Consider the following 23,554-nt stretch of genomic DNA (forward strand, 5'->3'; position numbering starts at 1 on the left):
AGCATGCTTGGAGGAGCAAACAACAATCCTAAATACTATTGCTGTTTTGAAGCTGTTTTGAATTGGGACAAAAAAATCTCTTATCTCCTGCTTTGGCTTCCCCAGCATAAGCACAACACAGAAAAAACAGTGGAATCTTCTCCGTAAAATATGGGTCTCAGTTGAAATAGCTCATAATCATTCATCTCCAGGGACACACATCCAAGAGCACAGGGAAGTGGTATCTCTTCAGTAAGGAAAACAAGTTCCAATGTTTTTCCATGTTTTTTTCCCTAAGCATTTCCTCAATACCTCAAGTGCTAGCTATTCTTATACCTTTCCCAGCCCACACACACACACACACAAAAAAAGACAAAAAAAAGACGGCAAAATAAAAGCCAAACAAAATACAAGAGGAATTGCCAGGAATGAGGAGTGCCATCTTATTTCCATGTTTCTCTAATAGATTAGTAATTTGTTGGCAGTGGCTTTGACAGAAAACAGATGGATGCAGCATTAAACACAATGAATGCAGCAGATGCTAGGCCAGCCCACATCAGCTGGACGTGTCAGGCAGCCAAGTCCAAGAGCCTACACTTTTCAAGTGGGTACCAGCCTGGCAACAGCAGCTGCACAACACTACTGAACAACTCCTCCCATCCATATCTGAGGGATTTTTTATTCCAAATCCCCCTTGTCAGAGAAGAATTGTACCCAGAGAGATGAGATCTCAAATGCATGAGAAAAACCAAAGCAGTACCTGGAATCAGGATTTTCAAAAAGTGTAATGAAGATAAAATATTAAAAAACCCTACCAGCAACCTGCCAAAGACAGATGTTCATACTTACTGCTAGAATTCTAGTCCTCTTTGTCCAGGCTTGCTGAACAAAGTGCTCTGATATCTTGCCATTTCTAGGCAAGCTGAAAAGGGGGAAATTTGAAAACTACTTTTACTTTTGCTCTGTCCTTTAGAGACATAGGTCAGAGTATTAAAAACAGGATTTAAAATAATTTTAGCATTTTTTACATGTGCATTTAACCATAAAGTTTTTCTTGCACAGACAGATTAAATGTATTGTTCTGAATTCCTCTGAAACTATTTTACCTAGGAGACTTCAGTAGATAGAGTTGATATTTAAGTCTTAACTCCACTGGCTGTTGCATATGTGGGTCTGGATTTGGAAGTCCGGACTCTCAAGATATTTAAGGCACATCATCCTTAAGATGCTACCACTTTAATTAAAATCTAGGATTACAATCAGTGGGGGCTAGATAGTGAAGTGCTTTTGTGAAGCGAGCCCAACATTAAAGGTTACAAAGCAGAAATACTCAATTCTTGTCACTTGAACAAAAACCAAAGCAGGTTTAACTTGCTGTGAAGTTCTAGGGTTGCGATTCAAAAATACTCAGTAGTGGTTTTTCTGTTATACCCAAATACTGATAAACTGAGAAGGAAAGGTTAGGGAGACAGGATACATTTCTCACACATTTTACTGATCCACAGAAGTTTTTCTCTGACCCATTCTTAAAAGACCCAACTGATTACAGTATCTGACTGGTCTCCAGAGTGCATTTAAGGGACATTTTGCTGTGGCAGCAGTTTGATGCTCAGGTCATAGACCAGTGCTTCACTAGCCCCCAAGCTAGATTTTGTCCAAACACAAATCAAAGAGACTGTTTCTTTCAGTAACAACTTCCATTCTTGCTCTGCTTTTTTTATCCCTGGGGACAGGAAAATGCTGGGATCTAATACAAAATTAAATCTAATGTTCTGTACTGCATGCTCCTGTGTTGTATCACAGACAGAAAGAAATGTGGAGCCAAAGCCATTTTTTTTGTGGGAAATCTTTTCACAATATTGGACTAGGTCCCCAGTACAGAACTGCTTCCTGGGAAAATATATTCTGCTCTTATTATAGATTTGAGTGTCATGTAAACACATGAAAACCAAATAAATCAACCATATGCATGAAACGGATAATTTTGCTCTTATGAACTGGGGCCTAATCAAACTAACTGGTTTATTCTTAACAATGGTGAGCAATTTCACCACAGAGAAAGGACACTAGCCCTGAGCAATGGTTTTCAGGATAGCACACAGCATCTAAATCTAGCATCCAAACTAAAAGCTTATTGTCACAGAATGCTTTGACACATATACCAAAATACAAGAAGTAGTCCTGTCAAACTCAGCCTATGCCTAACAATATTCTTGAGGAAGGCCTATGTGAACAAAATATGGGAAGCAAATAATACTCCTGAGAATTGAGTTAAATTATCCAAGAACCCAGTTGCAACCCAAGTAATTTTTAATATATTTGTTATTTTGGCAATAAAAAGAAAATGGGGTAATATTATTATATATTCATCATTGCTGGCATATAATTGTGCTGTGTAAGAGGGTATGACAAGAGTTGCAAATACAAATTACTATCGTTAAAAATGAAAAATGCTATTAAAATTTTAATCCAGGTAAACACACGATTTTGAAATATCACCATCTTCATCCCCAGATTTTATTAACGGTCACATTAGCTTGGTGAAAGCATAGTGTTCTTGTTCTCTAATTGCTACCTGTAGAGCTGAAATTCTGCAGGGCCCTAATTTTATGATGACCAGTGCACAGGATCACCTGTACTCTCCCAGAGCTGGCAGAAGAACACGCTTTTCATCCATCACACTATTCACCAGACCCTTCCGAAATGGCCTGTTAATGACAGTGATGCTCATTTTCTTCCTGCCCCTCAAGTTCACTTTTTAATAGCCGTTTCTTCCTGACCACGACCCATAAAATCATTACATAGGCACTTTCATCTACAGAGGGAGGAAAAGAACTGCTGAACTCAAGCAAAAAAAGAAAGTAGTATTTGGCGTGTTGCTTAAATGCATTGATTTAGTACAAAACCCCTTCCATTCAATCAGTGTGGATGGCTAATGTTTTACTGCTCTTGACACCCACTATTCCCATGGTTCGGAATCTCAGCAGCAGCAGTACAGCTGGAAGTCAGGATAGCACATCATAAATCCACTGGATTTTTACCAGTTAAGCTAGTTGCTCACTGTGCAGATAAAAATAAGCACTTGGACAGCATTTTATGGCCGCAAAATGCTTTCCAAATAACAGGAAAGCACCAGTCAACTGGAGTTAGGTAATTAATCTTCACACATAGCTAAAAGGCATTACTAGCCCCATTTTACAGTTAAGAAAAGAAAAGTAGAGAAACAAATCTACTTGCCTAAGTTGAAAGATCATGTAAAAGGCAGAGTCAAAATCAGAAATTGGGAAATCTTGGCTTGTAGCCCTGTGCTCAGAAAACTACAACAAATACTACCCAGAGATTAAACAGAAAGGGGGACAGTGCAGGGCAGCAAGGCTCCCTGCAAACATCAGAACTAGTCCTCAGAAAGCTCAGAGTTTAAAGTAACCATCCTTGCTAGCATGGGCAAGCCATCGAGCCCTAACAGAATTTCCCATTCCTGGCTTCAGTTCTTTTTGAGGATTTTAAGAAAGACACCAGTAGTATGAAGTGCTGAAATAGGAAAGCTTCTTTATGTACCTCTAAAGAAAATACTGTCCCTTATGTAGGCTGTGCCTTCAGCTTCATTAAGCCTCTACCAAGACATACTTTATAAAGGTTAGCCATAAAAGGCAAAACGACAGAGAAGTTCAAGGCTGTCCAGTGGCAGAAACTGTGTATTCTATTTTTGTTTGTCCTTCCACAATTCTGTCAAACAAGCAAAGTAAGAGGAACTGTCTTAGTCTGAAGAATTAGTTAAGATTCACAAATCGTATGAACTAGAGCTCAATGTTATATTCCCACAGTAGCCACTGTATTATTACGCTTGTTAAGACAACTTCAACCCTCACAGTCACCACACAATTTCAGATTGGCCTTGGAATTTCATCTAAGAAAAGAAGTCCTATTTTGGGATCAGTGTTGTGACCTTATTCCATGCTTGGTCAAATGTAGCCTTGTGTAGACGACATGCTTAGGATCCTAAACAATGGCCCTGGCAATGCAACAGATTCATCATTTCCTTGCCCAATTTAAGGTCATTATTTTTATACAGAGACAGGTGCTAACAATGGAAACAGCTTCTTCTGTAAGATGCAGCTCCATCTCTGGATGACAGTTTTGTTCATTTAGGGCTTTTTTAGGGAGGGCGTTGCGTGTGTTTGGGTTTTTTTTTAAGAAATCACATACTTGCCTACCTATACAATACACATTTATTTTATAAATCTATTTATAAAAATTATCATAGATTATCAGCAAGTATTTTACCTTGTGGTCCATACTGGCTCATCTGAGGCCCATAAGTACCACTTGAATTACTCTGCTGAAAGCTGCTGATTCCAGGATGTACTTGGCCTCCAGGTGAGGGGTGTGGTGACATGGAAGGTCCAGTTTGCTGAGGTCCATACTGTGACATTTGGGGGTTCCTCTGTATGCCTGCCATAAAACCTAAAGGAAAAAATGCCAAAGCAAAAATTAATAGTCAGGAAACTGTTCTTTATTTTAGAAATCTTTGACATTAAAGAAATCTCTGTAGTTATTTTCAGACTAAAGATATCCATAAAACTGCTACAGTACCCACGAACGGAAACAAATGCATCCCCAAGTCAGCAAAGCTGTCTCAACAAACAAAACCTGTATACAAGGCTCAAAAACTTTTACTTTTAAAGGAAGCACAGGGCAGACCTGCTTAGGCACAAATGTATGCTGATTTCAAAATTAAAACCATCTTCAGGAAAAAAAAAAAAAAGGCAATTATCATAAAGGCAATTATCTGCATCCCCTACTTAGTAGGGAATACACCTGATGATTTATGGTGGGAGTATCACAACTTCAAAAATTTTATGGTGCTACCAAAATGCATATATAAATTCAGCCTATAGAAATCCACTGTAAATACTCCTATTGCCTACAAACTCTCCAGGGCTAAAATTTCCCTTTATGTGAAGTCTAGCTATAATGGCCAGAATAAAAAAATAATTTTGGTATGTATTTGTGCTCTAGGTCCTTCTTCTGGTCTGTCCCCTGCACATCTGTATTGCATTCTCTCCTTCTGTAAATGTATTAATGAATCTAAATTTAATTTCAGGTTCAAAAGCTGCCGTAAGAGATCTAGAGAAATGCTATAAAATCTAAAATCTTCATATAAAGGAAAAGAACTAAGCCTATTGAGTGGGAGAAGAAGAGGTTTGTGGCAGGGTTTTTAAAGTTTTCAAGAACTGGGAAAAATCCAGTGATCCTGCCCATGGAATTCCTACACAGGGGTGCTGGTTTTCTAACATTTTACCCTGAACAGGTTCAGTGCTGCTTTTCATGTTGAAGAGGATGTGCTGAGGAGATAGCAAGGTTTCTTTTCGTAATTCTTGAGGAAATGTGATTTTTTTTCTGTTCTGCTTGCATATTAAACTTTTTCTTCACGCTCCCCTGTGAGGTGAAAGACAAGTGCGCTGGACAGTGTTTGCTCTGCTGCCCAGGCACATGGTGCAGCAGGATACACGGGGCCCTGCTGCCCAGCCAGCCAACCTCCACCAGCAACCCTCTGCTCCAGCCCCTCCTGCAACCAGTTTGGGCACTTGCACTTTCAGGCCACAGAAGGTTGATGCATTATTTATGGAAGGGACCTGTTTCTCTTCCTCTCCATTAATTTTAGTGGCGAGTGCATGGGAAGGTGTGAAGTTGAAAGCCAAGAGACACTTCACTCGGCAGCACTAATTACACCTTTCCTTACATGAGGGAGGGAACAGAGGAAAGCAAGAGCAATGCCCCCTGATGGTGAGTGGACAACTGGAAGCTGCTGAAGGGAAGATCAGAAAAAAAGAGAAAAGAGGAGTGAGATGCAAAGACAAGCTGTGAAGACAGACAGAAGCAGGTGACAAAAGCAAAGGTGACAGAAACAAAGGGTCAGACTATTCTCCCAGTCGTTACAATCAAACACCACATAGACCAAATGCTTGATGCCTGATTAATGAAGAGAGGTAATTTTTTCTGAGTCACATATAGACATATGACCAAATTCATGACTGAAAACACTGAGGTGCTATGGCTCCCACAACTAGGTGGCTTAGGGGTCTCACTGTGGGGACCACAGCCCGAGCAAGCACATCCTTAACGGAGAGGAGTAAGTTTCTCATCCTAGCACTGCTGACACAGTAGATGACACTGGGTGAACAACCTTCCTGCCTTTCTGCAGGTTGGCCTCCCTGTTCATACACTGGTGAAAAAGTGCTGTGTGAAGGGGACAGTATGCATGATGCAGAAATGAAAGGTGTACTTTACTAGAGATCAGGCTTGGAGTTTAAACACATGTAAACAGTTTTTTGAGCCAGCCACAAACCTTTACTATATAGTGTATTTATCCATCCATTAAAACTCCATCAGAGAGACAAGCTCAATGCTGCAGGTTGTAAGAAAAAAAACAAAAACAGGACCTGAGATGATCTGCCATCTCCTTGTGCCCAGTTCTTTCATACTATGAACAGCTCAACCCATAAAGTGCTAAAACTCTTAACAGCTGCATGGTTTAGCAGAATATGCACAATTTTCCTGATCTTTGTGAAAGCCCCAAGACAGGGGATTCGATCACACCTGAACTGCAAGTCAGAGCGTGGCACCCACTCCAGAGGGAGCCAAACCACACACGCTGGCATGTGGCATGGCAAATAAGGGTGAAATGGAGGCTTAGAACCTTATCTGTACTTGTTGGAAAAGGAAAGCCTGAGTGACCTTCTCAACTTAGCTTTATTTTGAAACAGACCCCTTGATTTTTAAAGCAGTTCCACTCAGTGCACAAATCTTATTACAAAGCCTATGTCTTCTCTTGACAGTGCTGTAACTAATTTAGAAACCTAATACAATCATATGTCTGTATGAAACAAATGCTTGCATTCTTGACACACATACACCATATATATCACATTTGTGGGATCTATTTAAATGAAAAATTCTGTACTGGTCACATTAAGATTTTTATTATAAAGATAGTGAAGTTACTCCTGTATCTAGTACAGAAGTGAGGGGTTTTTGTTCACCATGGGTATTTTAATCTATATGAGATAACTTTCCAAAGACTGTGTAAGTGATAACATTTTTTCAGTCCAGTTATTATCTCAGTAAAATCTCGCAGTATTTTTCTTAAGACCACAAGGATGGATGACACATTAAAAAGTTATCATTTGTATAGGCTGTTGTGATTTCCAGTGGTGATGCAGAGGGACTGCTGTTTGTTGAATTAAATGGAGAGCATGGACTAATGTCTAATGGAGAACATGGAGAACATCAGTTTTTGCCAGTTCTGTTGCCAGAAGGGCTCCTGAAGGGACTAGAGTAATAAGTGAAATAAATGTTTTCACTCAAATTGACCTCTTCTTGAGGCAACTTCTCCTCATTTGTTTCTGAAGCTGTGGAGTGGACTGCATGGCTATGTGAACAGTCATAAATAAAACATACCAGGACCATTCCCTGGCCTGGAGATCTTTGTGGCATATGTGATGTCCATCCAGCTAAACCTTCTCCCTCAATCCTGATAGTCTTATCTGCACAACTCCTGCGCATAGTCCCTTTTGCTGCCTTATCCATGCCATGGGCCACGGCTCAAGGAGTGCTCACAGGCATGGGCCAAAGTCATGCCATGGGGCACACCAATAATTCAAAAGCAGAGGTAACTGTGTGGTACCACTCAAACTCATGCTCTGGCCATAGTTTACAGAGATGTTGATTAACACAACAAGAATGGAACAGACTGCATAACAGCTTTGGACGTGAGGCATGACCTTCACCATCACAGAGGACCTGAGGTCCCTCTCAGATGAAGTTGGCTTTGCTGACTTCTCTTGAGCATGGACAGGTAAAGAACTAAAGAACAGGAAGCCTGAAATTCAGGAAGAATAGCTGTGCTGCATTATCTTCTATCACTGTCTGTACGGTACACTGAAGCACAGCTTTAAAACAGGACATGCTCCAACTTCATTCCAGAGAGCAGAGAAGTCATTTCAGCTATCAATGTGATGTGGAGAAGGTAAAATCAGGTTCTTACTGTGATCTGGATTCCATTGCAACAGAGTAGTCTGCCCTCATCTACTTCTGTCAGATCCCAGTGAATGTTCAGAGATCAGTGCATGAGTTTCAAGTATTTCAAATATTTGCAGTAAGCTCAGAGAAAAGGGGTTCCTGGTCAAGATGGTAACATTCTTGCATCATAAAGAGAAAACAACATAAATTCTAGAAATCTTATCAGAAATGAAAGGGAGCAGCTGGCATACATTCATTTTTTCTTATTTATACACATTTTCCCCAGTGTTCAACTTCATTTTATAACCAATACAAAAATAAATAAATTTTCTTTCCAGAAAATTAGATCTAAGATAAAGATTGCTTTTGTAAAGAAGGGAAGTAGGATTACATTAGAGCTGCACTGGAGTAAAGGCAGCGGGGTTATTAAACAGCCAGACTGCATCTGACATGTCAACCTCTGTGACAACAAGCTGGGTTTTTTTGTCTTTTAAATAAACCGCTGGGAAAAAGCTACGAGTTAAAACTTTAAAAACTGCAATGGCAACATGCTCATCAGTGAACAAATCTACCTCCTTCCCTTAATATTAGTGATAAAAGAAGTACAGATGCTATTTACTTGCTATCATAACAAGAGATTACTTACTGAAATAACACTGGAGTGGATTTTGGCAAACTAAGCTATTTCAGGAGTAGCTGAATAAAGTGAGCCTGCCAGAAGTACTGCCTTCCTTTTTAGTTATTTTTGATACTACATTTATGTACCTAAAGAATAGCTGTCTTGATTGAAGCCCAATTTAAAGTTGTATATTCATCTTTTCATGTTTTTAGTGGTAAATGAAACACTAGCATACTATTAACAATTAACTATAAATAACTAGCTATAATAAAATATGTTTGCATGTTTAAATAGAACATATATCCAAGGTTTAAAAATGGTCAGGTAGCAGCATATTTTCTTCTTTCAGTTTAGTGGAAAGCTATCTCTTTAGCACTAATCATGAAAAACACCCACCAAATGTGCTGGGTGGTGCTGTAAAATCTGAAATAGATTCTTTATAATAACAAAAGTTTTGTGTTGAATATGAAAAAAACCTTCTCAGGAAAGCAGAAGCTCAAACACAAGGAACTGACTGCAAAGTATCCAGTTATAGCATATCAGCTGATGGACAGCAACTGTCTACTGGCACACACTTAACCCATGGTCAATGAGAGGTCTTTTGATTTAGCCAGGAGCAGTGCATTGATATTCATGAATTAATTAAACCTGAAAGCACGGGAATGCTTACTCATTTTAAGCTCATGAAAACTCTGGAGTTTACAGTGCTAGCAGATCATAATTAAATTACACATATGATAAATAAAAAATGGGGAAAGATACTTGCAACAGTACTTCGCAAAAAAGAACTTAAAAGAACTTAAATAATAAAAGATACATCAGGTTATAATTTTTTTCTAGAGAGGCATGCTTAGTGACAGAGTATTAGACCAAAACAACAGAGGAACCTTTCTGAGTAAGAAATAAGTTCTTCTTGGTCAAGGGCAGATGCTAAAGAAGAGGCTACACAGGCTTATTACTATGAAAATCACAGAATTAGAAAAGCAGAAACAGATTGGATGCATTCAGTCATCATCAAATAATTAGGGAAAAATAACATAAAATACTCACAATTCAGCTCAAAAAATTAAATATGAGAAAAGAGATATTTTCCACTACCTATAATGAAAAAACTTGTTTATGTAGTGTAGGAAAGCACACAAACTTCCTATGCTTGATATGTTAGCAAGGCACTGGCCAGTACCCTTGAGAAAAAAGAGCAAATGTCTGCACACCCACAACACAATTTTTGGCAGACTTTCCTTCCTCAGACAGCTACGTGGGTTATATTCACTATCTCAGGATTTTCACCAGAGAATGTAACAGAATTGAGATGGACCTAACACAGCAGCTCCCAAACGTAGCTCATCCACAGGTAAACAACACTGAGACAGAAGTGGCACGGTAGAGTTAAACAAACAAAAAACAATATTCTGTGCAGTGGATTTAATAAAATTTGGCAACCTCTTAGCACGGGAGAACGCTCAGGAAGATCACAGTTAGACTGAAATTCTCTCTAGCCCACCGATCTCAGATGGCAAGGACAGCTCAGGAAGTCTTTGGACTGGTGAACCACGCACATCTGGTTTTTTACCCAGCTAAACATGTCCAGAGTCAGCACCTCAGAGCACTGTGAGGGAACATCCAACAGGACAAGACTCACAAGTTAATGAAGTGTTTTAGTAATTGAAAGCGTTGGTTACTCTTGGATAAGCCCGAGATACCAGGACCCTAAATATGCAACCAGGTTGTCTCCACAGACAGTATTGCAACAAACATCTTCAAATGTTGTGGTCAAACCTGGAGCTGAGCTGAGCTGCTGTGTTGTTGCTTATGGGAGGACAGTGCTAGTTTTGCCATAAACTTACTCGTCACTAGCAAAGAATAGTGTGGTACCTCCCTAAGGTGCTACTTAGAATACATGCATTAAAAAGGACTCAGTGAGAGACTTAGATACTGCAAAAAATCTAAGCAGGCAAAAATTTTATGAAAGTCTAATCAATTAACAGCAATGAAGAAACTGGGGAAGGTTTGACCCACATACCAGAATATAAACCAAGTAAATCAAGTGAAACCATGTGGATGGCATAAGAAAACTGGGCTCTAGAGCAAGAAGGCACAGCATTTCTTTACATTCAAGATAGATACCTTAGCTCTTTTCTTCTCCTTCCACAAGCCAGACCTACTAAAACATGCATAGCTGACTGGTATGAAACCTATGTTAGTCATACATGGAACATCCGACCTGGTAATATACACTACAGGGTGATGGGTTGGTGAGCAGGAGTAGATCAGCTTGCAGTGTCAACCCCATTTAGATGATGCAAATACTAATTCTCAATATTCCTGTCCAGGTAATAGGCAGGTAAAAAACAAAAAAAAAAAGAAAAAACTCAAACACAAACCAGGTAAGTAAAACACCTTCACAAACAGATGGTGAACAAGATTCTGATCCATATTTAGCACAGCTAAGTTACAGTACTGCACCAAAACAGTATCTTGGCACGGGTCTGTTATGAACCTGTTATATGCGTCGCAAATAGCAGCACGACACAGACAATGCTGAACACACCAGATCTTTGCTAATATCCCTGATCCCGACTAAAGACTTTTGTTGAGAAGCAATTTGGGCAACTGAAGGGCAGCAGCCCCCCAAAAAAAAGTACTGAGACCACTGATATAGGACAAATGGCTTATTCTTTAGCCTCTAACAAGAAGGCTAACAATCTTCTTGGTAATAAGGGGTTTTTTTTACTGATATAAAAGCTGAAAAATATTTAAAAATCCTAAATTCTTTCTCAAATCACAAACTATTTTTTAAAGAGTCCCAAAGAGTTTTAATGAGAAAATTCTTTACTGTTTTGCCATCAACTATGAAAAAAAAATATCTGCTTTCTACACTGACCTCTTCATTCAGCCCACATAAAACCTTGTCATGTTCTCCAAGTCCACCAGAGTGCTAATAAAAACATCTGAAGTTCTCGAGGCCAGAGTAAGTGACAGAGTTTCCTTTTTGTACCTAGACAACTTATTCTCATGTGGGCATCTGCCAGTATCTGCAGAACCACCACCACATTTCTTCACACACATTCAACAAAGGATATTTCTTTGCTTATGTGAAACATAAGTTCCGGAAAATATCACCTTAGCAAAACCTGGGCTTCCTGCAAAGATCACTGCAGTATTTCTCCTTTTCACAAAAGGATCAATATTTTGTTTAAGAAAAAGCACTGGATTGGTTTTATTTTTCTTTAAAAGTATTTTCTTTTTAGGCTTTAACATCTATCTTACAGTCTCCTCACTGTTTATTTATCTGACTGCTTCTCTTCACAATGTGAATAGCTTTGGGGAAAATGGAAACTAATGACCTAGCTAAGGTTTTAACCCAGACCCCCTAGTGTTTTACCAGCTGTGCTATTAGGTTAACTGGCTGAATCTCCTCTGCTTCTCTCTCTGATATTACAAAACTCAGCCTATGTATTGCATGCAATAATGTTTAAATTTTTCCCACCCCTAAACCTCCCTCTGCTACTGCATAGCCTTGAAATTCATATAATCTATCATTGATGAATTAGAAACTGGGGAAGGATCAGACAGATGACCCAGATGGTAGCTGGGGAAGAAATATTCAACCTTTCCTAATGCAGACCTTGTGCAATGCTCTCTCCTGTAAATTTTAAGTGCAGTACTGAAGGCAGAGAAGGAAAGACACTTGTGGAGATACCGATGCATGGACAGAACAAAAAAACGTGGCTCATCCACCATCTTACACATAATTTGTTACACAAGATTCTTTACTATAGTGCTTAGAAAATCAGGTAACAGTGAATTGCAGCACAAATGCACCCCACCCTGCCCTCTTGATTGTTCTCAAACAGAATTCTCAATTTCGGTAGGTAGCTTGGGCTGCTGGAATCAATCTGAGCAGTAACATACATGAAAAACCTGCGAAGTCTGTCTGCTTTATACAATCAACATTTGTCTAAGCTTCCCTAATAACATGCATACTTATGAAAATCATGAAGGAGAGCAAAGAAGGAATGGCATTTTTCAATGTGTAATGTGAAAAGCCTGCAGGCTTAATGGTCTAAATTTCTGGTTTGAAAAATTTACCCTCCCTGGAGACTCCTGTTCAAAGGTTCCATGGATCAACCCAGCCCTTTCTTTTCCTGAAGTAAATATATTGGACAACATGAGATATCTGTAGAATTAGTGGACAGGACTAAAATACACACAATGTGTCTTTTCTGTCTTGCACACATAAAAAATAAATAAGAATCTTTTTTTAAAAATAAAAAAATGGCATGTTGTTCCCAGTCCCCAAATGCCTTAATCTCAGTCTTATTTTCCATGATTTATGATTTGACTGGTTTTTTGCTTTCTTGATTCACAGCTGTTCCCTGATGAGTGTTTATTCTGCAACCTTTTGGGATCTTTTGGGATAGAAGGAACTATCTAGTGTTAGCTATTAATATATACATTATAGAGATTTCAGCTCACTGCCCTATATATTAACTTAAAAAGACATAAAGGGTCTTAAATCAGAGGTTTGATATTTTTAGAGAAGCTTCATAAAAGGGTTAACTTAGGTACTGAGGGAGCAATGTCCTGGAAAACATGATGCTACTGAACAGGCAGACTACAGGCAGCTCTCAGTTTATAGGCCACAATGTGAAGCTGTCCCAGGGACAGGGATCATACTCAGTAACTTTACATAGAGTTTGGTGACAGCAACATCAACTATCACTTTGTCAGGTTCTTCATCAGTGACTACTTGTGGCTTATCTTGCTCCCTGAGCCCAGAGGCAGGGAATTTGATGGCTGCCTAATGAAGTCAGTGGAAACTTTCCTATTGAGAAGTCTCTCTGCTGGCAACTATATAAACTCTCTCAGAATAATTCAATTCTGCTCCCTAATTTCAAAAAGAAAACCCCCAATTTAGTTTAAAAAATGAAATAGATTCATCCCCAAGTATAACAAGATTTAACATCAGCAAGAAGAATGCAACAACCAGCTGCTAGTATACAAAATTTACTTGGGAGACCTGACTCTGGCTTTTGATTGTACACATTTTATTATCTACTTTAAGTCTCACTTTTGCAGTTTTGCTCTCCCCCAGTGTGGCTTATCACATGCAAATCATATACTTTCTTCCCTCGGTTCTCCTTGCAGATGGCCAATACTGATGTATATTTAGTGTAGGTCACAAGTAATCAGATCAATCTTTTACAATCAAATTAAAAATACAGTTCTAAAAAACAGTTCTGGCCTGATCCTTTATAAAGATAAATTTAATTGATAAATTCAGTGCTCACTAAACTGAGAAACTAACGTAACTTCTTGAGCCACTGAAGAAGCTTAGCATGTGGCTCTGCTGCATGACTGACTTCACATACAGAACATTTCTGTACGTTCTTATGCATCATGTTGCTCTTTCATCACATAACTTGAGATGAAAAAGATCTATTTTACAGAGCTAGTGTTACAGTTTCAACTTTTCCTCCTTACATGATGCACTTTTCTGTCTGTTGAGGGCCCAGTTTCTTTAAGCCCAGTCTCCTGGGTATGAACATTTCCTCCCAGCCTGGCACTGTTCCTGCATACCAGCTGGATGGAGCTCAGTTCACTGACCCACTTGGAGAAAGGTAGAAGAGGCATTCAGGCAAACCTGTGGCTTTGCACTCAGTGCATGTCTCAAGCATCTTTCTTAAAGAGCCTGAAACACTTCAGTCTACATCAAGTAAACTTATTACCAAGTCTGATGTAACCTTAAGTGGTGTCATCGCTAACATGGCAAGCAGAAGAATTTTAATGACAAGAATCATTTTATACTCTAGCTCCTCAGTGCTCTGAATAGATCCCAAATCCCCAAATGAGGGCAAAAAAGGTATTCTCAGAGAAAAAGTCTTCTTAAGATCTGAAAGCAAATTGCAATATCTTTTTTTTTGTTGTAATAAGTATTCTTTGATCTATTTTCTTCCTTCTCATTTCTTTTTTTTTAAGAAGAAAATAGATTTCAGGGAAAAGAATCTCTACCACCAAATGTCAGTATTAAGCCATCAATCTGATCAGGAACTGTAGGTGCAAATCACACAATTGGTATTCTGTGTCTTCCACACAAGCAAAAATGTGTATTTTGTTAGAAGAGAGTGGAATTTATGTGATGACTGCATACAAATAAGCATGCCCAGAAAACAGTTAAAGGGGAGAAAAATACCAATATGAAATCTAATGGGCAAATTAGGAAATTGTAGTTACAGGAATTCAGTTGCTGCTTAGTGTTTATAGGGAAGCACAAAGAGAACATCAAAATGCCTGATCACATCCCATCTGTTACTACCTCTTGCTGGATAACATCTTGGCTGCCAAAAGAGCTATTTAAATTTACTACATTGCAGCTACTGACAAATATAACTTCTGTGAAGATCTAATACTAAATAAGGACCAGACCTGAGGATAAAACTTACAAGCAGTTGTGTCAAAAAGATCCACATTTTGCTTAGTATAACACCTGTACTCCTAAAGCTTGCGGTTTCTTATTCCCTTTCCCTGCCTGTGATACGTTTTTAATAGAGCATACAACTGTACAACAATCCTCAAATCTGAATCCTGTCAACAACAGAAAGAAATAAAGCTTAGAATGGAAAGGATGGCATAAAAAAAAAGAAAAAGAAAATGTACTGGGAGGAGGTGACAGAGAAGAGGAAGGCTACTATTCAACAATTTTGGAGGTGTTTACTCTGGGCACTTTCCACATAGATCTGACAGGCACAGAATGGTGCCATGAAAATGCCTCCAGCAATGGAATACATTTTCCAGCACATCACAGCAGCTGCAATGGCATCAATTCTGCTTGCAATCCATGTCCAAACAGAAAAGTTCTCAGTGGTCCTATTTCAGCATATCTCAAGGACTAATTAAATCCTCATTACTATCTTCTAATTATTCCAGTGCTCTGGGATTTCACTGAGCAAGTCCCCAATGGTGCATTAGATGAAAAGGGTTAAATAACCTGTGTTGATTTTGAGACTCCAGTTCTATTTCAGACCTTTAGCATATCATCAGCATTATCATGAATATTTAACTACATACCGCTGTGAAAATTATAAGGGGAAAACAATTAAAGATTTTTAAAAAATTAATTCTGACCCATATACATTTGCTCTAATAAATAAGGCTTCTTTAAGTATCCCCATTATGAGAGTGCTTGCTAGAGTAATAATGTGAAGTCATTAACTATTTCCATTAAATTCAATGGTTTTCAGGAGCTCCCAAATCACTCTTTTAATATTAAACTGAAACCCAACTTGTACATATCGAACTGTATAAGCATGAAAAACAGTACTTAAAAGTAGGTAAGTTTTCTAATCTTTTTCAAAATTAGGTAAGGAAGCATTCACTTCTGCAGGGGTTAAAGTGTCTGTTTCAACATTTTTGTGACACATATTCTCCTATTATTGTTTGCACAGATGAGTATTCAGGTACATCTACAGACATCTCCATTGGGTTACAAAAGTAAGAGTGGGAGTATAAGCTGATGGCCAGGAAGGACTGCTGCAGCTTCAGGACACTGATTTAGGGGGCCAGTCTGGATATGCTGCATTTTTATTTGACCTATACAAACAACTTCTAACCCACTGAGCAGTTCTGGCTACTAAGCACATCCCTAAAGTGCAGCTTCCAAAACCCAAACAGATGAGGTAGGTAGGTACAGCTGAATACAGGGAACTCAAGCTACTATGTACCTCCATTATTTGCCAAATGGTTATGACAGCTGTGGTATCACCACAGCCCTACCTCTGGGGGCTGTTTTAACTACAGTTTATAAAACGCTTTGACTTCAATAAACACAAAATTTCAAAGCTCTACATTTTATCATGGTAAAGGAAAGTCTAGAGTAGCTATATCACGAAACAAATAGCAAAACAGACATCCCTCCTCCCCTCAAAAGCAAAGCAAGTTTCAGTGACTAGCTTAATTAGTTGTGACTATGTTTTCATGTGGTATCCCCAAGTAACTGTAATTGCTGGGACTCAGCAGCAGTTAGTGGATGTGCAGATGAGCAGCCATGGCCACCTTCTGAGTCCAGTCCTGCACAGCCTGTCCCTCTGTCTCTGGCTTTGACAGTCCATTAAGCCTCAGAACTTTTCACAGACATGTAAGCCGATACATAGATAACGTGCATACAGGTTCATGCAATTTCTTGTTGCCTAGGTAGGCAATGCATGTTGTTAGAACTGAAAAGTTTCATTGCTCGTGCATCAAACAACAGTGGCCAGGTACTGATTCTGGGATGAGAACAGAAGTGGGCTGCCTAGAACACCACAATCCATTTACACTGACCCAGGTCCAAATGTCCTACAGCTTAAGCAGGACATATAAAAATCTTCAAGTTATTTTTAAAAGGTAAGCATTTTTTATACTTATTACAAAAAGTATGAGATAAGCTATATAAGAAGCAAGCTGAAGAGCATGAGGATCCAGTCCCCCAAGAAATTCCTGTTGCTGTACATACGCACGCTAAAGCTTCCCTCCTTCTACACACAGAATGTGCATGCAAAAATATGCTCATTACTTCATGCAGAACTGTATGAAAGGGGATGTACAGTCTTAGGAGGGCAAACATAAAGATCCCAGCTGGATGCTGAGTAACCATGGAAAGCAGGGTAAAATCTAATCAAACATTTTCATAATAAAATAAAAAAGTAAACTTAATGGTTCAAGGAAGTGGTTTAGCATCCAGAAGTATTACAGTTCAGACTCCATATGTCAATCAAGCTTTGCAATATCTGGTAAATTTTTTTCCAAGTACTGAGAGCAGAGGATTCTGCTCAAGAAGCAATTAGTAGTCTTTTGTTCATTCAGTTATCTCTCTAAAGAAGGCAAGAAATGTTACACAAAGCACTAGAACAAACAACATAACTGTATCCTATGGAAGGGTCTTTGAGTCTTTTGTTTTCTTTTATTTTTTTTTGAGAAAGTGTATCAGCAAGCCGAGAGTTTAAATTACTGTAACAGATGCCTATGGATGAGGTGTCCTTAGCAGCAACGATTTTCTGCTCAGGTTTTTATCAGTAAAAGACAAGCACCTTCCCTTTGAGTCCCCATCACTCCCCTTCTTTCCTTTCTTCAAGTTCAGTGGAAACCAGTTCAAGGCAGCAAAGGAATCAACTAATGTAACAGCCTTTTTAAAAGGTGAAGTTTTCCATTTCAAAGGAGCCTCTAATCAATGACAGGGTGCAAAAGGGAATGCATGCATGTTTATGCGTGAATAGCACAGATTTTAGAGAAGCTTTGGAGAACATCTGCAAAATCAATACTAGCTAGTTACAAATTTGGTATCTGCTGCATGAAACAAAAGGACTTCTTGTACAAGCTGGGTCACCAGGATCATGCATATGACACCAGATTTTGAATATGAAGAGTGCAAAACCTGCAACATTTCCAAACACATTGTTTCTAAGGTCACACCAACAATTCTCACTCCCCTGCACAGAGGAAGAACCAGACTAAATCAATCTGTTAATTTTATTCCTCTCACTGTCATTTACTTGCTTGATTTCTCAGTTATGGTGACTGTCTTCTCTGTTTTACTTTTGAATACCCCTCTGCCTCTCCTGACCATACAACGATTCTGTTTTGTTCTAAAGCAGCAACAGAGAGGTTCAACTCTTCCAGCTCTGTCAGACCAGCCTAACTCTTCCCTCAAGGCCAGGTCAGGAACACGCACAGCAGAAATAATTCCTATTGGGCAATGTAACATTTTGCACCAAGACCCAGCTATGCCAGGAAACGTATGCATCTTTCTGAGATGCTTGGGTCTTCAAAGCCTCAATCCAATCCATCCAAGCTGCCTTGTGACATTCTACCCCTCAAAGGATCATATATTTGTATTAGGTACTGAGGTAATTCTTTTTTTGCCAAGCATGTACATTATTCTAAATTCTTTTTCAGGGGAAAATAAGTCCCTGCACTAACAATTGTGTATAAAGAATGACTGAAATCGAAAGAAAACCAACTAGTTGAGGGTGGAAATCTGTGTTTGATGTTCTCATTAATCAGCATTCCTGGAGGAGAGGACATGCAATACTGAAAAATACTTCTTTTGTGAGTCCTCTTAGTTCCTCCTGGATGCTATCCCAGAATTTTGTCATTCTGTGAGTTCAACTTGTTTCACTGTGAGAAAACTTCTAGTATTTATGGTATCCCCATATGGTGCTACTTGGAATATTTCTGGTAGCAAGACATTTTAGGAGGGGCACTTCATAAATAACTCCATGTTTATCACAGTTACCATGTGTCTGTTTTGTAAGCTTGTCACTGGCACGTTAACCACTGCATGGACAGGATGCCCAGTTTACAGCAGTTGATGGTATGTATGGGCACATAACAAAGCTGTGACAACTATTTTTCATGAGCTAGGGAGGAAGGAGAGGAAAGGAAAAGGGCTTAACATGTACAAATCACAACATTAAGGAAAAAAAAAAAAAAGCCCTGTTTATTTTTGTGAGTACTTGTTAAGAAGCATCCTCTTAGAACAGTGGTGTTGCCTGCAAGATTTTCTCTTGCAAGATTTCCAAATCCTTGGTCTAAATTGTTGATTTCCATTTATATTTAAAGATACTTTTTATTCTAGAGCTGGCCAGCGGACTAGCTATTGCCTCCATGCAAAGACTTCAGGGATGAGATCTTCAAGAACAGTAGCAAAACTGCAGTGCTTGTAGGAAGCACTATTTCTACACAACTTAATTCCAGACAGACAAGGGAAAGTTGAATTCTCTAGGACATGACTCAAGTATTTACAGCAAACTGCCTTTATACTCCGGCCATTCACTGTATTTTAAGAAAGACTTGTTTCCAATTATGTTTTGATAAAACCTGCTATTCAACTGCTCCTGCCCCAGAAAAGAAAACCCCCTGAGCCCTCTACAATGAAGACTGTCATTATTTTCACTGAGAAATGAAAAGAAATACCAGGAAATCTCACACTGCTAATATGCAACTTAAAACCAAGGCTGCATTTGGCACCAACTAGAAAAGCCCCAACACCTAACAAACCTCGGTCCTGCGGCATTGGTGACTGGCTCAAGGCAGGGTGGGAGCTGGATTCTGACTGGCTGCCAGGAGGCTGCGGTGGCATCTGACTGCCTGTAACACACAGAGAAAAAAGGGAAAACAGACTTTCTTTTAACATTGCAGTGCACAAAACCAAGCCTTGCTGCATTTTTAAACCCCTCAACATCAAAGAAAGTACCGGCTGTATAAGGTAAAAAAAGAGCTCAACAGGTATAGCTTTTTTCAGGTTGTTTTTTTTTTTGAAACCCATGGAGGAAACATGCATAAACATATTTAGCAACAGGCATGGTGAAATGTCCAATTTTGTATTGAGTGAGTTCCCAACCTCACCAACATGATCCAATTTATAGCTGCAGATCTCCTGACACATTTCTGTTGCAGAGTTTAACAAAATCCAAGTCCGCTGAACAATAGGGCTCATCCTGCTGAGCTCAAACTGGCCTCCAGCCAGGCAGACGTGGACTGCTGCCAACAATATTACCAATAAAAAATTCAGTCAATAAAAAAAATTACTAACAACAACAGTTTTAAAAGTACTTCAATGTATCAGTGGTTTTAATATTATTAGAATGTCTATGTAGAATTTGGGAAGAAAGAATAACACGTAGGTTCACGTGGTGAAAGCAAAGCATGTTTGAAAGAGATAAGACAGAAAAGGGGTAACTTACTATTCAAGTAAAGGCAAAAGGAAGATTATTAAAATACCCACCCAGAGCAGAGAGACCCATTTTTATAGTCTCATTCAAAAGACACTCAGTTTAACCACTGCTGTCTACCCACGCAAAGAAGAACAGCACTCAGTGTGGTGTGTGAGGCTTAGCACCAAAAATCTTTCCTTTCGGTATTACTGGATAGTAAAGCAGGTGCTTATTCCACTTGATGAAAGTCAATCCTCTGGGTCACCATTCAACATCGTGTCAAGCAGGGAGGTCCATGCTATCACCCTTGCACTGCCACAACACTCCAAAGGGCTTCATGCCCAACAGCCAACCTGCCACAGCCTGAACAGGAGCAAGAAGGAGATATGGATGTCCCCTGGGACTCCTCTTCACTGCTGGTCTGAGACATGCTTGCTCTTGACAGCCCAAGTGGCTTGAAGACCACCTCAGGTTAGGCAGCAACTATACACTTTAAGCATTTAGACATTGTAGTGACAAGCACAGTATAAATAGTACCAGACAGATTTATACCCCTCACCCTCAGAAACTGCTCAGATTGTCTTCCATTTGAAAGAAATGGAAAGAATAAAACCAGCCGCAATAGATTTGTGCCTGCTGAGACTCATTTCCTCTTGCTCAGCAGCCGCCCCTCCGCAGTGGCAGAAGTTAGAACGCCACGGCCAGGGAGCCCGGCTGAAGGGAGGCTGCAGGAGCTGCTCTTTCTTTAGAGCAACGAAAGGTCCCAAGTTGGAAGTAAACGGAGGAAGGCAAATGTGTCTGCTCTGCCCTGTCCAGTTCCCAGCCTCAAAGCACCTGGCTCTCAGCACTGACTCAAATAAAGGTCAGACAGATAAAGAATAAAAAGAAAATCCACAAGCTGTGGAGTGTAACCACTGCCTAGCTATTCAGAGGAGGTGCAATTTGCACTAAAGAACATGACAGTCAACATCACCAGGAGCGGCTGTGACAACTGTCTGAGAGATGCAAATGCTGGACTGGAGGCAGAATTGCTCCTCCACAAGACCAAACATGCCACTCAGCGCCCAAGGCTTTGGGATCCACGGCCCATTCACCAACTCTTAAGGCATGTGACAATAACACTCCGGCTTATGTTTTGATATCACTCAAGAGCGGGCTGTGGAGACAGTAAGTGCCTGGATTATAATGAACACTTTCTGCTTGACAGGCAGGATTCAGTGACTCAAGACTGTAAACAAACAGCAATTCCATGTTAACAGTGGGCACTGCCACTTCCACTGTGTATGCCCAAGGCACTTCTATCAGATAGAATACTTCAAGTAGATATGAACCATCTAAGATTTTTATAAATACTTGAAAAACAAAAAAATAATAGAGGCAAGGGTATGCATAGCTCCCAGTGGGACCACCCTTTAGGTGGAGGCTTGGAAAACTTTGAGATATACTAATACTGCATGGAAGATCTATGCTAGGCAACATGTTTTGAATACATGAATTCAAAGTCTTTGATTTTTTAAAACTGATAATAATTTCAGTTATCTGTCAGAAGACTTATTCTGCACATGCAGATGTGCAAGCACAGACAGGGAAAGTGGAAGCCTATATGAGTGAACGTATGATGTGTTACAGAGAAATTATTTTCATTTGCATTCTTAGGGAATAACAATGCAGGAGTTTTGCAAATTCACAAAGGTTATCAGTCTCTGTAAAAATTAATGCTATTTTATTAGTTCATATTTTTAAATTTACTTCTGATTTTTTTCTGTATTAAAAAAACTTTAAATTAAAATTTTGTTTCACATGGCAAAACAATTTTGTAAACAAGATCAACTCTACACATATTCAAACAAGTAATGAACTTGCAAGGGAAGTGCTCATTATGCTCATTATCAATGTGTGCAACAAATTATCCAGGTGCTGGACACCAAAGCATTGCACCAGGATGTTTTCAGTGGACCTGCCATTTTACCTTTATAAGTTATCTGAAAGGTAAAAGGAGGTTAAGCACCCAAACACCTTTGAAGACTTATACTGAACTCTTTAATTAGGGTATCTAACTCCTATTGATTGTTAGCTGATGACAGGACTTTAAACCTGTAAAGATCCTGTCTGCCACGCTTATAAAGTTTCTTTGTCATGAAACAAAATTACCTTAAAGATTTTCCATTTCTTTCCCTTAAATGATATTAATCCTTTTCTCTTTCAACCAGTATTGTAGTTGGGATTCTTGGAAGACACTTTAAATAATACATGAGAGACTTTTGTATTTTATTAGGGAAGGAAAACTTCTACAAAAGAAAAATAACATATTTTCCCTTAAAACAAATTCTGCAGCTAAGAGGGAAAAAAAGCCCCAACAATTTTTTTTGACTAACAGACTGCTGCCTCTGACCTAGGGATGCACAGATGGAAGTGTAAACAGGGATGACCTTCTTCCATGTTTTGTTTAGCACTGTTGCCACACTGGTGACATACCCCACCTGCCAGAACTTAAGCAAAGTTAATACTACAGATGTTTCGTGGTATTTTTATTATGCAAAATCACAGCAAATAAAATAATGCATGTTAAAAGGACAGATGCTGTCACACTAGTTCTTTCACCCAGATTTAACAGAGGAGTAAAATGGTATTGAATTTATACAGTTATATTTTAAGATCAGTTGTTAAAATTATTATAACCAGCAGCCTACCTAATATAATGCTTGCTATTTTTTAGAAAACGTGAACTAAGTTGAAAAGGTAAGAAAATTTAAGAATGCTTAATAGCACAGCTGTATGCTGGTTTATCATTTTTTAAATTATCTTAGAAATGCTTTTAAACATTTTGTATGAGACTTTAAAAATCTGTACTTGAAACAGTCATGAGAGTCTGCACTGCACGTTTAGAAAAGATGGACTGAGAAAAGCACTAAATGGCAATTGCATGATGACTACAGCCACGAAATCTGCAGTTGGAGCGTAAAAAGTAAATTCCTTAGAGCCAAAATAGCACAAAAGAGCAGAACTTTGGTATCCTGCTGGGGAGGGGTCCTTATGAGTTACAGCCCAAATCAGTAATGTTTTGAAACATGCTGAGGGCTCTCTGTTCCCATCACTGTAATGACACTGGAGGATGCTCAGCAGCGGTACCTGGTACCAGTTGGACACCACCTCACTGAATTGTGCCTGAACAATTGAATCAAGAAAGCACTTCAGTGATAACAGGTTCCCCCAGGGAAATTACTAGTTAAGGAGGGAAAGA

General features: G+C 39.1%; 1 protein-coding gene across 1 annotated transcript in view; it reads right to left on the bottom strand.

Annotated features, from left to right (window-relative positions):
- The window catches only part of ARID1B (AT rich interactive domain 1B (SWI1-like)), a 304,313-nt gene that overhangs the window by 65,291 nt on the left and 215,468 nt on the right, over positions 1-23,554 (bottom strand). Inside the window, 2 exon segments of the mRNA XM_009997342.1 lie at positions 4,264-4,443; positions 19,658-19,747. Of these exon segments, the coding sequence (XP_009995644.1) occupies positions 4,264-4,443; positions 19,658-19,747 (270 nt within the window).

Source organism: Chaetura pelagica, unplaced genomic scaffold (assembly GCF_000747805.2).
Source record: "Chaetura pelagica isolate M959 unplaced genomic scaffold, ChaPel_1.0 scaffold315, whole genome shotgun sequence".
Lineage (NCBI taxonomy): Eukaryota > Metazoa > Chordata > Aves > Apodiformes > Apodidae > Chaetura > Chaetura pelagica.